The sequence below is a fragment of the Eptesicus fuscus genome, chromosome 10 (assembly GCF_027574615.1).
Source record: "Eptesicus fuscus isolate TK198812 chromosome 10, DD_ASM_mEF_20220401, whole genome shotgun sequence".
Lineage (NCBI taxonomy): Eukaryota > Metazoa > Chordata > Mammalia > Chiroptera > Vespertilionidae > Eptesicus > Eptesicus fuscus.
This window is the reverse complement of record NC_072482.1, coordinates 6,178,222-6,194,647: the sequence shown is the minus strand read 5'-3', so window position 1 is coordinate 6,194,647 and position 16,426 is coordinate 6,178,222. Positions and strand designations below refer to the sequence as shown.

Here is a 16,426-nt window from a genome sequence, read left to right as displayed (position 1 = left end):
AAAGATAGATAGAAAAAAAAGAAAGAGGTAGTTCTGGGGCTGTGAAGTACAATAACTGAAATAAAAAATTCACTAGTCATGTGCCACATAATGACATTTCAACAACAGACTGCATATATGGCAGTGGTCCCATAAGGTTCTAATGGAGCTGAAAAATTCCTATCACCTAATGACATCATAGCCATCCTAACATCATAATGCAGTGCATTACTCATGTATTTGTGGTGACACACTAGTATAAACAAACCTACTGCACTGCAGTCATATGAAAATACTAGAGGCCTAGTGCATGAAACTAATACCCCGGGGGTGGGGGGCCCTCAGCCCAGCCTGCACCCTCTCGCAGCCCCGGAGCCCTCGGGGGATGTCTGACTGCTGTGGAGGCTGGAGAGGCTCCCACCACCACCACCACCACCGTTGCTCACCAGCCTTGAGCCCAGCTTCTGGCTGAGCAGTGCTTCCCCAGTGCACTGACCACCGGGGGCAGCTCCTGCATTGAGCGCCTGCCCCCTGGTGATCAGTGTGCATCATAGCAACTGGTGGTTCTGCTGTTCGGTTGATTTGCATATTAGCCTTTTATTATATAGGATAGCACATGCAATTAAGTACACTACATAAAATTTGATGATTATAAACGACTGTTTCTCATTTACATATTTTCTATTCTGTATGTTTTATTGTTATTTTAGAGTATACTCTTTATACTTATAAAAAACATTGCTGTAAAACAGTGTGCTGTGCTATGCTAGCAGCAGCCCCATACATCTTGTGTTTACCACATCTCTAATTGCATAATTTTCTTCTGTGCTTGATTTAATCTTGTGTTGTTTTCATTGATTGTGGCTACCAAGCATATAAAATCCACTGTTAAGGTTGTCAGTAAGAGGCCATGTTGAATGATTGACCAGGAAACAAAATTAAAAGTGATTTAAGGACTATGAAGGTAGAAAATCAGTAGTGGTTATTGCTCGCAAGTCAGACGTGACCCATTACACCACAGCTATGATCTTGAAAAGCAAGAACAAAATGATGGAAGGTGTTAAAGGATCTACTTCACTGAAGGCAGTAAGACTAACAAAAACTCAAGAAGGGCTATATCCAACATGGAGAAACTTCTAATGGCCTGAGTGTATCTCTCTCAGCACCAGGACAGTCACAGCCACAGAAAAAAGTTTGTTTGTGATGTTGAAAGAAAAGACTGGACCCAACAATAGTTTTGCATTTACTACCAGCTCTGGGTGGTTTAAACAATTCAAGATTCATTACATAATGTGAAAGTGAGTGGTGAATCTGTGAGTGCTGGTGTAAAGTCAACTGATGAACTTTTAGAAATTCTAGATAAGCTGATAGTGGAGGAAAATTACTTGAGAGAACAAATATTCAGTATGGATGAAACCTCCTTATTCTGGAAATGGATGCCTGAAAGGACTTCCATCCATAAGGAGGCAAAGCAATTCCAGGTTTCAGGGCTTTTCAGGATCACAGTCTTGCTTGGGGGCAATGTTGCAGGCTGGAAGTTGAAATCTTTTGTGATTAGGTACAGTGAGAACCCCAGGGCCTTCAAGCATATCATAAGCACACACTGTGTATACTGCAGGAGCAATACACCACGGATGACCCAGCTCCTCTTCCAAGATGCCCTCTTGAATTGCTTTGCCAGCACAATGAGGAAGTACTGTTTGGAGAATAGCATACCTTTCAAGATTTTCCTTGTTGTTGATAATGCTCCCAAATATTCTCCTTTTATTGATGATCTTCATCCCAATATCAAAGTGGTGTCTCTCCCTCCAAACATCACCTCTTTCATCCAACAAATGGATCAATGAGTTATAGCAGCATTTAAGGCCTACTACCTGAGGAGGACCTTGGCCCAGGCTATTGCTGCAACTAACAAAGATACTGAGAAGACACTGATGCAATTCTGGAAAGATTACAACATCTATGACTGCAACAAGAACCTTGCGTGGGTATGGGGTGATGTCACTGAGGAGTGTATGAATGGCATCTGGAAGAAGACACTCCAGAGTTTTTTCCAAATTTAAATCAAACAAAATAAATAAAGTAATAGGGGTAAAAAGACTTCAATGTATTTGCCAAGGATAAGGAGGTTGTAAAAATCAACAAGGCTGTGATTTTTTCTCCATGACTTCAATGTATTTGCCAAGGATAAGGAGGTTGTAAAAATCAACAAGGCTGTGGTTGAGATGGCAAACAATTTTAACCTGGGTGTGGGTGAAGGTGACATTGAGGAGCTTGCAGACATAATTCCTCAGGAATCGACTAATGAGGAATTGTTGGAACTGGAACAGTAAGAATAGGCAAGAGTAAAAGAAGCTGCAGGAGAAAAGAAGGACCCCCCCAACAAAATTAACAATGAAAAATTTAAAAGAAGCTTTTTCAGACCTCAACAAGATCCTTAAAAAGTTTGAAAACCTAGACCAAACATGTCAAACTCGCAACCCACAACGAGTATTTTTGCAGCCCAGCCAATATAATGGTCTGTAAGAAATGTTTTAATGAAAATTTCAATAAAACTTAATTTTTACAATATCCTGTTATACATAATTATTAATAACAAACTACAATGTTCGCTAATGACTGATTACTATAATCGTGTTGCATTCATTTCCCTCACGTGCCTTACACGCGGGTGCACCATTTCTCTCCACTAATACTAACAGCGAATATTTTAGCAACCTATTGCCATGTCATTAGTCTTGGACTGACTTGTTTGGTGTGCACAACAGGAAATATTTCACTTGCAGAGAACAAGAAAAATAGGTTTATTTGCGTTATGTTTCATTTGTGCAGTTATTCAGTGTCTAGTAAGTTAATGTTCAAGAAAAAAATATTAATTTTTAATAAAATGTTCTATTATTTTAAGTTAATGATGACTCATTTATTTCAGCCCTTTGTACTCAGCATGTCTCTATCGAAATAAACCTACATTTCTATGAAAATTGAAGCTTTTTTTTTTTTTTTTTTTTGCGGCCCGCATAAACTTAAACCTTGCTTATTTGGCCCGTGTTAGCCTTTGAGTTTGACATGCTTGACCTAGACTCAACACTAAAAGGTTTTCATTAATAGAGAGAAATAATCCATGGTGCATTATCTGCTTACAGTCAAACTATGATGAAAAAGAAACAAACCAAGCAAACCACCATGGACATATTTCTGAAAAGAGTAATACCTCCTCAAGAAGAGCCTTGTCATCATAAGAGAGGACGGCTACATGCTTGTTATGGCCCTGAAGACTTTCCAGTGGGACAAGATGTAGAGGTGGAAAACAATGATATTGATGATCTTACCCTATGTAGGCCTAGGCCAGTGGTCGGCAAACTCATTAGTCAACAGAGCCAAATATCAACAGTACAACGATTGAAATTTCTTTTGAGAGCCAAATTTTTTAAACTTAAACTTCTTCTAACGCCACTTCTTCAAAATAGACTCGCCCAGGCCGTGGTATTTTGTGGAAGAGCCACACTCAAGGGCCAAAGAGTCGCATGTGGCTCGCGAGCCACAGTTTGCCGACCACGGGCCTAGGCTAATGTGTGTTTTGTGTCTTAGTTTTTAACCAAAACGTTTACAAAAAATTTAAAAATCTAAAAATAAAAATATTATAGCCCTGGCCAGATGGCTCAGTTGGTTGGAGCATAGTTCCATACTCCAAAAAGTTGCAGGTTTGATCCCCAGTTGGGGTGCTTGTGAGAGACGACCTATCAATGTTTCTCTCTCACATCTATGTTTCTCTCTCCTCCTCCTCTCTCTCCCCATCCTTGCTCTCTAAAGTCAATAAAACATATCCTCAGGTGACTATTTTTAAAAATTACAGAAATGTTATAGAATAATATAAAGAAAAAAATATTTTATAGCTATACAATGAGTTTGTATTTTAAGATAAGTGTTATTACAAAAAGAGTAAAAAAGTTAAAAATTTTTAAGTTTATGAAGTAAAAAGGTTACAGTAAGTTAAGGTTAATTTGTCATTGAAGAAAGAAAATGATTTTTTATAAATTTAATGTAACCTAAGTGTACAGGGTTCATAAAGTATTTCTTTATGTTATAGAATAATATAAAGAAAAAAATATTTTATAGCTATACAATGAGTTTGTATTTTAAGATAAGTGTTATTACAAAAAGAGTAAAATTACAGTAGTGTACAGTAATGTCCTAGGCCTTTGTATTCACTTACCACTCACTCACTGACTTACCTAGAGCAACTTTCAGTCCTGCAAGCTCAATTCATAATAAGTGCTCTATAAAGGTATACCATATTTTATCTTTTATATCATATTCTTACTGTACTTTTTCTATGTTTAGATATATTTAGATATCTAAATACTTACTATTTTCAATTGCCTACAGTCTTCAGTACAGTAACATGCTGTACAGATTTGTAGCATAGGAGCAATAGGCCACACCATATAGCCGAGGTGTATACCACCTAAGTTTATGTAAGTGTACTCTATGATGTTTGCACAATGATGAAATCACCTAATGACACGTTCTCAGAATGTATCCCCATCATTAAGCAACACATGGCTGTAGAGATAGGCAAATTTGAGCAGTCAAAAGAATCAATGAACTTGAAGATAAGACAGTGGAAATTATTGAGTCTGAGGAACAGGGTGGGGGAAATGATTGGAGAAAAGTAAACAGGGTCTAAGGGGCCTGTGGGAGACCATCAAGAAGACCAACATACACATCATGGTCTCAAAAGCAAAAGAGAAAGAGAATGGGGTAGGGAGAATATTAAAGAAATAATAGCTGAAAAAAACAAAACTTGATGAAATACATGAATATAAACATCTAAGAAGCTCAATAAATTCCTAATAAAATGAATAAAATACTTAGGAATTAGCCAAGGAGATGAAAGTCTTACACAATGAAAGCTACAAAACATTGATGAAACAAATTAAAGAATACATAAATAAATAGAACTACATCTCATGTTCAGATGTTGTTAAGATGTTATTAAGATGTCAATGCTACCCAAAGCAATCTGCAGATTGAATTCAATCACTACCAAAATCCCAATGAGGTTTATTGCAGAAACTTTAAAAAAATCTAAAATTCATATGGAATCACAAGGAGCTCCAAATAGCCAAAGCCATCCTAAAAGAGATTAATTCTGAAAAGATGGAGAACTCTCACTTCCTAATTTCAAAACTTATTACAAAGCTACAGTAATTAAAAACTGTGGTACCAGCATAAATACAGATATACAGACCAATGGAATGAAATGGAGAGCTCAGAAATAAAACCTTGCATACATGGTCAAATGACAAGGATGCCAAGACCATTCAATGGGGAGAGGGCAATCTTTTCAATGAATGGTACCGGGGAAACTGGATATTCACATCCAAAAGAATGAAGTTGGATTCCTACCCAATACCATATACAGAACTTATCTCAAAATCCATCAAAAACCTGAATGTAAGGCCTAACACTATAAAACTGTTAGAAGAAAACATAGGACAAAAGCTTCATGACATTGGATTTGGCAGAGATTTCTTGGATATGTTACCAAAGGCATAGGCAACAAGAGAAAATAGACAAATTAGACTTCAGGAAAATTAAAAACTTTCGTGCATCAAAAGACACTATAAACAGAGTAAAAAGGTAACCCACAGAAAAGGAGAAAAGATTTGCAAATCTAAAGGATTTGCATGTGAATAGAAGGGAATTCACTGAGCTGTTTAGTTATAAACCATCTTAGATGTGATATCTGCCTATTGTTTACTAATGGTCTCCAATAGTATAAATAAACCATTTCTTGTCCATCTTTTTTGGTTTTACCTGTTCTATTCTCTTTACTACATGGCAGAATCCTTGAACTTAGAACATAGCAGAGCATGTTCTCCTACTGGCTTTTGTAATTTGCTGGCAGTTTTGGCAAGCTCTTACCTCAATTATTTTTATACTAGAGGTCTGGTGCCTGAAATTTGTGTGTGAGGTGAGGTCCCCTCAGCTCAGTCTGCACCCTCTCCAATCCAGTACCCCTCGGGGGATGTCCAACTGCCAGATTAGGCCTGATCCCGGAGATCAGGCCTAAACAGGCAGTCGGACATCCCTCTCACAATCTGGGACCGCTGGCTCCTAACTGCTCACCTGCCTGCCTGCCTGATCACCCCTAACTGTCCCCCCTGCCAGCCTGATCACCCCTCACTGCCCCCCCCTGCTGGCCTGGTCGCCCTCTACAGCCGCCCCCCCCCCCCCCCGCCAGCCTGGTCACCCTTCTTCCCCCCACCGCCCCCACTGGCCTGGTCGCCTCTCACTGCTCCCCTCTGCCGGCCTGGTGGCCCCTCACTGCCCCCCCCCCCCCCGCCGCCAGCCTGGTCACCCCACACAGGCTGATGTTCAGTCATTTGGTAGTCCCTCACTAACTCCCTTGCTGGCCTGGTCACCCCATGAAGCCTGCTGTTCAGTCATTTGGTTGTCCCTCACTAACCCCCTGCCCACCTTGTCGCCCCACGCAGCCTGCTATTCGGTTGTTACTGTGAGGGTGTCCTGACCAATTTGCATATTACCCTTTTATTAGTATAGATCTTACTGGTTTTGTTTGTTTGTTTGTTTTTTAAGCATGAGGTCTACTCTGTATAATAAGGATGAAGAGGGGGGGAGGTGCCAATGAATGACTCCTGCTCTCCAGGAATAATTCTGCCATTTTTTTCCAGCTTCCTGTTTCCTGTAATGCCAAACTTGGACAATCTTCGGGACGTTGTTTTAGATGCTTTTTCCTTAGCTTTAGTGAGCTCTTCACTGCTTATATTTCTGGGCAAAAAGATTGCCAATTTCCATAACTATAATGTCAATTCCAACCAGGTGAGCAAACAGGCCTTTCTATTACTTTCTCTGACCCTTAAGTCTTTGTACTCTAATCCAAGCCTCCTGCTAACATGAAGACTGGATTCTTCTGTAACCATAGAATCTTTTAGAATATAATTGGAACTGTAACTACCAAAGGACTTTTGAGAAGTGTGGCAACACTTAGTTCTGAACCCATCTGAATTAGCATGAGTGATATTTCCCTAGAACAGATATGGTGCAGGGATGCAAGAAGATAGTATATGGCATCATGTTGTTGAGCTAATAGAGTTCCTCTCCTCTTAATTTTATCTTCCTTTCCACCAAGTCTTTAGAAGTCAACCAAATTCTAAGGTGCAATAAGAAATGATATGGAATAGCAAAACCAGGCTACTAATATAATTAAATCAATCTTCCAGAAATAGTTTTTGTCTTTTTTTTTTTTAATATCTCCAACTATTCTGAGTTCAGTACTTTCCCTAGTACTCAAAAAGGAAATATGGATGCATGAGGTGTCTCACTTTTACCTTTAGGATAGTTTAGAACAGTGGTTCTCAACCTTTCTAATGTCGTGACCCTTTAATACAGTTCCTCATGTTGTGGTGACCCCCAACCATAAAATTATTTTTGTTGCTACTTCATAACTTGAGAACCGCTAGCAGGGTCACCTAAGACCATCAGAAAACACAGGTATTTACATTACGATTCATAACAGTAGCAAAATTACAGTTATGAAGTAGCAACGAAAATAATTTTATAGTTGGGGGTCACCACAACATGAGGAACTGTATTAAAGGGTCGCGACATTAGAAAGGTTGAGAACCACTGGTTTAGAAGGAAGAGGGAAAAATAGGACTGTGTTCTCTCCATCATTCTAAGTCCTAGTGATCATGAGAGAAAGAATAAGGCAAAAGTCTCATTTTCTCACTTGAAAAAGTGCTTTCCTTGTGATCACTAACTAAAATGAAGTTTCAACCTAATCTAGAAATCAGATTTGCCATCCTTTGTTTCTTCTAAGAATACTTCCATGTTATTTGAAATGATATAAACAACCTATTCTCATGCACAAGAAACAGACAGTATACCTTCATTTCAAACTTAAATCAGCATTTCTTCAACAAATAGTGGGCCTAAATTGTTTGCCATTTCTTTATAGGACTTAATAGCCATTGGCATTTGCAATGTCGTCAGCTCATTTTTCAGATCTTGTGTGTTCACTGGTGCTATTATCAGGACAGTGATCCAGGATAAATCTGGAGGAAGACAACAGGTATGTTGAAATAGAATTTGATCTCTAGCATTTAAAAATATTGATGTCTATTCGTATATTTTCATAGAAAGGGGTTACATTAGTTTAATCGCATTGCTATTTCAATGTTATACTTGTTGGGGAGGATCTCATGTTTCCCTTCATTTTTGTTTAGATTTTTGTCTTAAAAGGCATTTGTCAATATGGAACTTGAAAGTCATTTTCTATAGAAGTCTTATTCTACGCGAGAAGTTCACAAAAACAAACAAACAAAAACAACCATTTTCCATGTAACCCAAAAGATAATATTTCAGGTGAACTAACAGTCACCTATAAACTTATTTTTTTATGGGAGATGTATTCTCAGTCCTACTCTGGGAAAGCAATAATTCAACTCTATCTATCCCGGCAGCCAAACCAGAAACTTTCCTGGCTTCCTCAAAGGGTATGGCAAGGGACTTTTATGATAGAGAGTGAGGTCTTTGTCTAGATGAGCCTTGGGAATTTATGATCATTCTACCTTTGTATGATAGAAAATTATCTAGGTCAGACTCTCTTCAGGTCAGAAATAGAAGTGTCAGAAGAATCGACACTAAATTTTAGTGGGGAAAGGTAAAGTGTCACATTCCATGGCTAAATTTGTGAAATATAAGGTGAAAGCTCATAAAAGTCAGAAGATTAAGAGCGTGTGTCTAGTAAGACCATTCAGATCAGTCTATGTGGACTGAGCTTCATTGTCATAGAGCCTCTGCCAGACACAGGCTTTAAGGAGTAGCCCTTTTCCACTCTTTACCAGAAATAAGGAAGTTGGGTTATGTAAAGAAGGATGCAAGGGTGAAAGAACTTTGAAATCATAATGAGAGGGTTTTATAAGAAGAAATGGAGATGGCAATTCCAGGTTTTAGTTCCCAGTAATTTTTGACAACACACTTTGTTGATTCAGTATACAAGCACAAACTTGGCGAGAAAAGATGCACACAATTAGAAAAAACTAAATCAGAGTGCAAGTAAAATTAGTGCAGAATAAGTACAATAAGTAAAAAGTGCCATAAATTTTGCAAGGAGAGTGATGGAGGAAGTGGGACTTCTGTGGACTACTGAAGGGGGTTAGATATGTCCAGATGGAGAGAAGGAGGAAGGCCTTCATTTCAGCCTGGGAGTTGCCAGTGCCTGCTGGACAAAGTGCCTGCCTCAAGGCAGCCCCTGGTCCCATCCTGTTCTCTGCTGCTGCATTGCTGTCCCACGCAACACACCCTCCTGCCAATGGCATCTCTCTGTGCGGCACAGGGACCCTGGTGGGAGGCATGCCTCTGGGGATGCTGGTAAACTCTTCCCGGAGACCCTGACTTGCCCAGTGCAGATCACTGGTTCAAGCAGAGAATGCTGCCGGCTCCCGGCCCTACACTGGAGCTACCCTTGGAGCCTCCACTTTGGTTTCTGATCTGGACGGGCAAAGGCCTCTGAGACTGGCTCAGCCTCTTCATCCCACAGCAGTGGGTGTTCTCTTCACCACTTCCTCTGGGGCCTTCTGATTCACTCTGCCCAAGAGCTCCTCTATTTCTTCAACGTTCCCCAGGCCTGCAGACAAGCTCAGGTCTGGCTCTGAACCTCTCAGACATGACCTGCTACCAGGGCAGCTTTATTTTTTTGTCTGGCATGAATACAAACTGCGTATAAGTGTTTGGATTTCTCTTTACTTTTCCCCAGTCTAGAATCCACTTGTCTTTACTCGTTACACCCAAACCTATCAGCTCTCCAGCCATGGCCTGGGCCGGACATGTTGGCAGGCCCATGGCAGAGGGGATGTGAAGAGCCCTGGGCTTGTGGCCAGTTGGGCTGTTCCTGGTCCGTCTTCCTACTTATTCAGTCCTGACCACTGTGCCGTGCCAGCACAGCCAAGGGTTCAGCGAGCCTGAGGGAGGGCAGCGAAGGACATAGAAAAGACAGACAAAGAGAATAAGCTGGGTCTAGGTGGATCTCCTGTGCCTGGCTGAGGCCACAGAGAAGAGATCCAGACGGCAAGCTGATGCTTTATTTTATAGTCAGAGGTAAACAAGGTAGTGGTCACCATAGTTACAATGTTCTTGTGAGTTTCACTTGTTTTGGCAGCACTTGCTGCACCTCCCACAGCCCATTAGCTACCCAGGAAGGATCTAGGGAGCTCATAAGGTCAGGCTTAATTATGCTAAGAGGGCTCTGCCCTCCATGCTGGGACTTGTTTGTGGCTCTGCCACAGGTCAGTCTGAGGCTTAACCCTATAGCCACTCCCTGCAGACCACTGTGCTCCCTGTGTGGGTTCCTCTCCTCACTCCCTGCTTCCCAAGCCCTGGCCTCCTTGCCTTGTCCCAGGCTCCCAGAGTGAGGGGTGTTTATTGCTATGGGAGGAGGAATGGTTGTGATTTCAGGGCTGACAGTGATGGCTCTACTAGGGCTCTTCTAAACTGTCCAAGGAGGGGTTAGAGTGAGGAGGGAGCGCAAGCCGGGGTTTAGGAGACTCTGGATTCGCAGCAAAAGGCTAAGGCAATAAAGATGAAACACCCAGGACAATTTGGACCTTTAGAAAGCATCCATGGGTTCACTCCGCGAGTACGTGTGGAGTACCTAGCATGTGGTTAGCACTTTGACAAGACTGGACAGTGTCAGGTCAACAAAAATGCACTTAATGCTGGATGGTTTCACTCAATTCCTTTTAAGAAAAACGGACATGCTTCTCACCAAGCAGAAGCCTCAGTTGCAGGCAGGGACCAGTATGATCCTGATGGTCTCTCTCTAACCGGCTCTGTCTCCTCAGTTTGCATCTCTGGTTGGAGCAGGCTTGATGCTGCTCCTGATGGTGAAGGTGGAATCCTTTTTCTACGAACTGCCAAATGTAAGTGGAACTGATCGAATAACCAAGCCCAGAAAGCCCAGTGTCCAGATTGCATCTTGGTGGGTATCTCTGAGCAGAACTGCACTCAGCATGCCCCCACGGCCTGCCCCGGCCTCTCTCTAAAATAATAGTGCCTTTCCTTCAAAATAATAGCATCTACCTCTCAGGATTGGGATTCAAATAAGATATTTTACATAATATAGAGAGAACAGCATTGAGCTAATAATTAGCACTCAAGAAACATTAGCCATTATTGTTATTATTCTCATTAATCTTTTAATCGTGTAGGCTCTAAAGTAAGCTTTACAGTAAGGATTCAGCTAAAGAGACCAACACAGATTTTGGATGCCAGAACGCCCATTCCCATCACAGGCTTAGCCCCTCAGTGCACATTCGTGCCATCTGGCTTCCCAAACCGCTTGCAGAGGGCCTTGTTTGGCACACATGTGCACTCAACCCCTCGCCTGCTTCCCACTGGCTCTGGCTAGCTTACAATACGAGAAGGCAGGCCTGACAGTTGAGTTATAACTGTGTTCAGCTAGGGTGCTCCTATATGCTCAGGTGCCATTTCTGCCCTTTTGTGAGACCGACCACCGTGCATTGAGAGATTCCAGGTGCATTAATTCCTGGCTATAATCAGTTTGTAGAGATCAATGCTCAGTGACCATGACATCCTTTTAAATTTCTTTAATGTTCCCGTTAGCCATTTCTAGATAAGTACTAAGGGAGGTGGGAGGAGGTTTCCTTCCTCGTGTTGCAGCTTGGTTACACGCTGAGGTGGCAGTCCTGAAGCTGGAGTGGTTGTAAATGTTACCCCACCTTCTTTTTTTTTAAAATATATTTTTATTTATTTCAGAGAGGAAGGGAGAGGGGGGGATAGAAACCTCAATGATGAGAGAGAATCATTGATCAGCTGCCTCCTGCATGCTCCACACTGGGGATCAAGCCCACAACCCTGACCGGGAATTGAACCGTAACCCTCTGGTTCATAGGTCGACACTCAACCACTGAGCCACGCCAGCAGGCCGTTACCTCCATCCTCTTTGAACATGTCCATTGCACCTGGTGAATATCAGTTTGCCACAGAGCAGGCTGCCTCCCGCCTCTGACTGCCCTCTGTTCTTGTGATTCAGGGACCTTGGACCCCAGCCAAGGAATCAATGCCTGGGGGTGGGGTTAAGCTTGTGCTTATCACAGGAGCTGTCCTCTGACTCCCAGCAGAAGTCATCTCCAGAACTGAGTTTGTATAGCACCTTGGGTGCAATCACTATGGAGTCTATTTTAGCAAAGCCACTCACTAATTTACTTTTAACAGAGTTATTTTTTGCTTTATAGCTAGAAGAATCAGAACATTTCAAAACTCCAAACATGTAAAAATCTGTCAGAATTCATTGAAGGCTAGTGATAAAAGTAGGTAGCACTCCTTTATTGCAGATATGTTAGAGAGAGAACAACCCTTGCTTTTGGCTCCCCATGTTATGTCACATTGTTTTTACAGCATCTGGTTAGGGTGTTTCTGGGTAAGAAAATCTGTCCAGTGGAGCATCTGAGTACTATACCGATGAGGCTCTATGAGCATTAAACATTGCTTCCTTCCTTGAAAGGCTATGAATAGCTTGTGGCAAAACCCTTATTGGAAGAATTGTTGGTGCATCCTGGCTAGGATCTCAGTTACTTAGCAAGGGAACCAATACAAAAATTTAGAAAACATGATACAAAACAGTGTATTCAATATTGCTTCGATTTGTGTGAGGAAAAAAATAGAACATACCAAAATGTTAATAATTGTTATCTCTTGGATGATGGAAATTATATCTGAGATTAATTCTTCTTTACACATGAGCATCTCTAACCTTAATATTCAGAAGGTAATTTTTATTGTATATTGTTTTATGAAAATATATGTTTCCTCTTTACACTCCTTCCCTCAAGCCAAACATTTTGCAAAAACCCTATGAAGTTGAGATTCTTTTCCTTTCCACCCCATCTCACTGCAAATTGCAGAAAGTTTGGAGATTCCTGACTGGAGAGAAGATAAAAATGGAAAAGAAGTAATTTCTGCTAACTTCATCTTTGCTCTTCCCTCCTCCACTGTTGAGTCCAACTGGTCACTGAGTAACCTTAGAAATCCAGACTAAGCTTGGATCCAGCCATCCTGGTGGTAGGGTCAGTTCTAACTCCCAGGCAGAGCATACAGAGGAGAGGGTGACAGGGAAATGCTGAGAAATATTAAGCCAATGCAGGGACTTCATAAACACAAGGAAGTGTTTCTTAAAGTAGCTTAGTTCTACTTGAAGGCCCTGATGATTTTTACATCCGAGTATAAATTTTCATTTTCTCATATTTAAGAAACCTTTTTTCCATTAGAAAAGTAGACAAGCCTATTTTTAAAAACTTTTGAAAATTCATAAGAGATAAAAATGTCATCCACATTTACAAATGAACCACTATTAACATTTTGGCATATATCTGGTCAATACTATTTTCTATGAATTGATATTACTTTGCATAGTTTCAACCTACCTGGGCATACAACTTTGTATTCTTGTTTGTATTTGATATATAGCATGATAGCTCATACTACAACTTATTTAGTTATTTTCTGATTATTAGATTATTAGAAAAAAAAGAAAATTAGGTTGTCTGAATTTTTATTAAATAACACAACAATGAGTAATTTTGTATGTCCACCCTTTTCCCCACAGGCTGTGCTGGCTGGTATTATTGTGAGCAACGTCCTACCCTTCCTTGAAAATATTTACTACCTACCCAGTCTGTGGAGGCAGAGCCAATATGACTCTGTGAGTGTAAATGCACTGGCTGAGGCAGGGGCAGGGGCGGGGGCAGGGGCGGAGGCAGGGGCAGGGGCGGAGGCAGGGGAAGGTTGGACAGAGGGAAAGAGAACAAAGGACATCAACATGAAGGACACTAGCAACTCTGATGCCTGTACTTTCCTTTTGCTTCAAATAAGGAGTCAAAGCTGTTGATGCAAAGAAATACCGAGACCTCACTCCAACTACGCAAAATTAAATAAGAAATAATTAAGTGGTTATAGTTATATACAAATTTAGTAATAAGAGTTTGTCATGCCTTGCATATTTGATTGACTTCTAACCCGGAGACACAAATCCTAATAAGAAAGGGAGGTGTCGCCCTAGCTGGTTTAGCTCAATGGATAGAGCGTCAGCCTGTGGACTAAAGGGTCCCAGGTTCGATTCCGGCCAAAGGCACATACCTGGGTTTCGAGCTTGATTCCCAGTAGGGGGTGTGCGGGAGGCAGCCAATCAATGTTTCTCTCATCATTGATGTTTCTATATCTCTCTCCCCCTTCCTTCCTCTCTAAAATCAATAAAATACATTTAAAAAAAAAAAGAAAGAAAGGGAGGTGTCCTCCCCGAGGAACTGAAGGAGCGCCCTCCTCCTCTTTCGAGCACAGAGCTAGGGGACAGAGAGGGGAAACAGCAGGAAATAGAATATGGGGGAGGTGATGAGGGCAGAAGGACCCAATAGAGGCAAAGAGATGTGAAGGGGCTACCTTTTGGACTCGGGTCCCTGAGGCGCTGAGAGGGTATGTGGTCCAGAGCCGGGCAGAGCTTCTGGTTCTAGGAGAGGAGCACCTCCAACTGACTCACAAGGGGCAGGGGGTGGGAGGTAAACATTTGGGGGAGTGTCAGCCTGTCTTCTGTGAAGGTTAAAGCCAAGTCTCCTGCTGAGAGTGACGTTAAAGACTCCCAATAACTCTTGCAGGTCTTAAAATAGCAACTGCCATTTGGTGAGTGTTCGGGTTGCTTTACAAATCGCATTTCTAATCCCAGCAAAGCCTATAAAGTAGACATTAAGACCCCCATGTTACACGCGAGGAAACGAAAGGTTCAAGAGAGAACTGCAGTGAGAACTGACCAAGAGGCATGGAAGAACTGCTCGGCAGCCTTGGGCCAGCCCTTTGTGATGGCATCAGTTCACGCGGCTGTTTAATTTGTCCTCTAAATCCCAGGTGTCAGGAGGGAGAGGGAGAGGGCGAGCTGAGAGATAGGACTGGTGATTTTCTCATCTCTGCTTGCTACATGGTCTTCCTTTTCCCTTCTTCCGGTAAGATTATTTGGATGATGACATTCATAGCTGCAATTGTCCTGGGACTGGACATCGGACTTCTTGTTTCAGTATCCTTTGCCTTCTTCATGATCACCGTTCAGTCACACAGGTACTTGGTCTCAGGTAATAGAAGCTTAGCCATGGCCGGCAAGGCAACCAGGACCTAAAGGCAAACACATTTCCTTTCAGAACTAAGATTCTCCTCCTGGGTCAGATCCCTAACACCAACATTTATAGAAGCATCCATGACTATCGGGAGGTAAGAATCCAAACCAGTCCTACTTCTTTGCCTAAAAGATTTTTTACAAAATCCCTTTGCTATTGTTTGCTGCACTACAGACATGCTGGACAAAGGTGGGGAGGGGGATGCACAATGGTAGGGGTGGGCGCTTAAAGAGGCAGGTAAGTCCTAGAGTCCTACAGCCAGTTAAGGATAATTTTAAAATGTACTTTAGAGGGTGGAAGGCCAAAAGAGGGGAGTGAGGAAATGGAGGGGAAAAGAAGAAAGTAGGAAAAGCAGGGGTGAAAATGGGAGAAAGGACCTTGCTGGCTCTTGCCTCTTATAAAGAAGAATATAGTCTTTAGGACGTTCTGAAGAATTTTCCTCCCTCCACGAAGGAGCTGAGACATTTCTCTGAACTTTACATTTGTCTTGCAGATCTTGACCTTTCCTGGGGTGAAAATCTTCCAGTGCTGCAACTCCATCACCTTTGTCAACGTGTACGACTTGAAGAACAAGCTGTTGGAGGAGGTAAGGGCTGCCCTCCCCACTCTTCTCCACCTGCTCCCCTCGCCTCCCCAAGGGGCCTTCTCTCCTGCCACTTGCCATCTACCCACCTACATTGAAGCCTCCTTCTGCCTTTCAGGTTGAAATGATATGCATGCCTCTGAAAGAAGAAGAGGTGCACGGGCTGTTTACTAACAGTGGAGATGGCCCGCGTGAAGGAAGGATCTGTCAGTGTTACTGCGACTGTGATGAACTGGAGCCGCCACCCAGGGTTAGCAACCTCTTCTTTTCTGCATTTCCCTCTACGTTTTATAAAGAAGTACAAGAGCAGCTAGTTGTTGTCGTCTTAAGAAAAGAAAAGAAACCCCCCTCAGGGATTTTAACTCTTAGATGGACCACAGGTAATTGGAAATTAAAGAGTTCTACTCAGAAATGAAGACATGGCTTCCCCTTTGAGGGTCAGATCTTGAACTGAAAGCAGGTAGGAAGCGATGGTGACTCTTGAATCCCTACTCAATGGTTAGAGACAGAGAGTAATTCCCTAGCTGTGCCTATTTCCCAGACCTTTAGCTGCCTGACTTTATTTTTTCTGAAAATAAGGGACTTAACGATTGTCTTATAATTCCCACTAGGGGAGGGCCAAGGTGGCTGGGTTCTCCAGGATCTCCTGCCATCTGCCTGG

General features: G+C 42.0%; 1 protein-coding gene and 1 long non-coding RNA gene across 2 annotated transcripts in view; one reads left to right on the top strand and one right to left on the bottom strand.

Annotated features, from left to right (window-relative positions):
- Nucleotides 1-16,426, top strand: part of SLC26A8 (solute carrier family 26 member 8) — an 86,316-nt gene that overhangs the window by 55,754 nt on the left and 14,136 nt on the right. Inside the window, exons 8-15 of the mRNA XM_054721734.1 lie at nucleotides 6,678-6,825; nucleotides 7,964-8,077; nucleotides 10,848-10,925; nucleotides 13,631-13,726; nucleotides 15,020-15,126; nucleotides 15,207-15,276; nucleotides 15,676-15,768; nucleotides 15,884-16,015. Coding sequence (XP_054577709.1) covers nucleotides 6,678-6,825; nucleotides 7,964-8,077; nucleotides 10,848-10,925; nucleotides 13,631-13,726; nucleotides 15,020-15,126; nucleotides 15,207-15,276; nucleotides 15,676-15,768; nucleotides 15,884-16,015 — 838 coding nt within the window. The remainder of the gene's footprint in view (nucleotides 1-6,677; nucleotides 6,826-7,963; nucleotides 8,078-10,847; nucleotides 10,926-13,630; nucleotides 13,727-15,019; nucleotides 15,127-15,206; nucleotides 15,277-15,675; nucleotides 15,769-15,883; nucleotides 16,016-16,426) is intronic.
- Nucleotides 14,832-16,426, bottom strand: part of LOC129150435 (uncharacterized) — a 47,225-nt gene continuing 45,630 nt past the window's right edge. The window contains exon 3 of the long non-coding RNA XR_008557182.1: nucleotides 14,832-15,180. This is a non-coding gene — a long non-coding RNA (uncharacterized LOC129150435). The remainder of the gene's footprint in view (nucleotides 15,181-16,426) is intronic.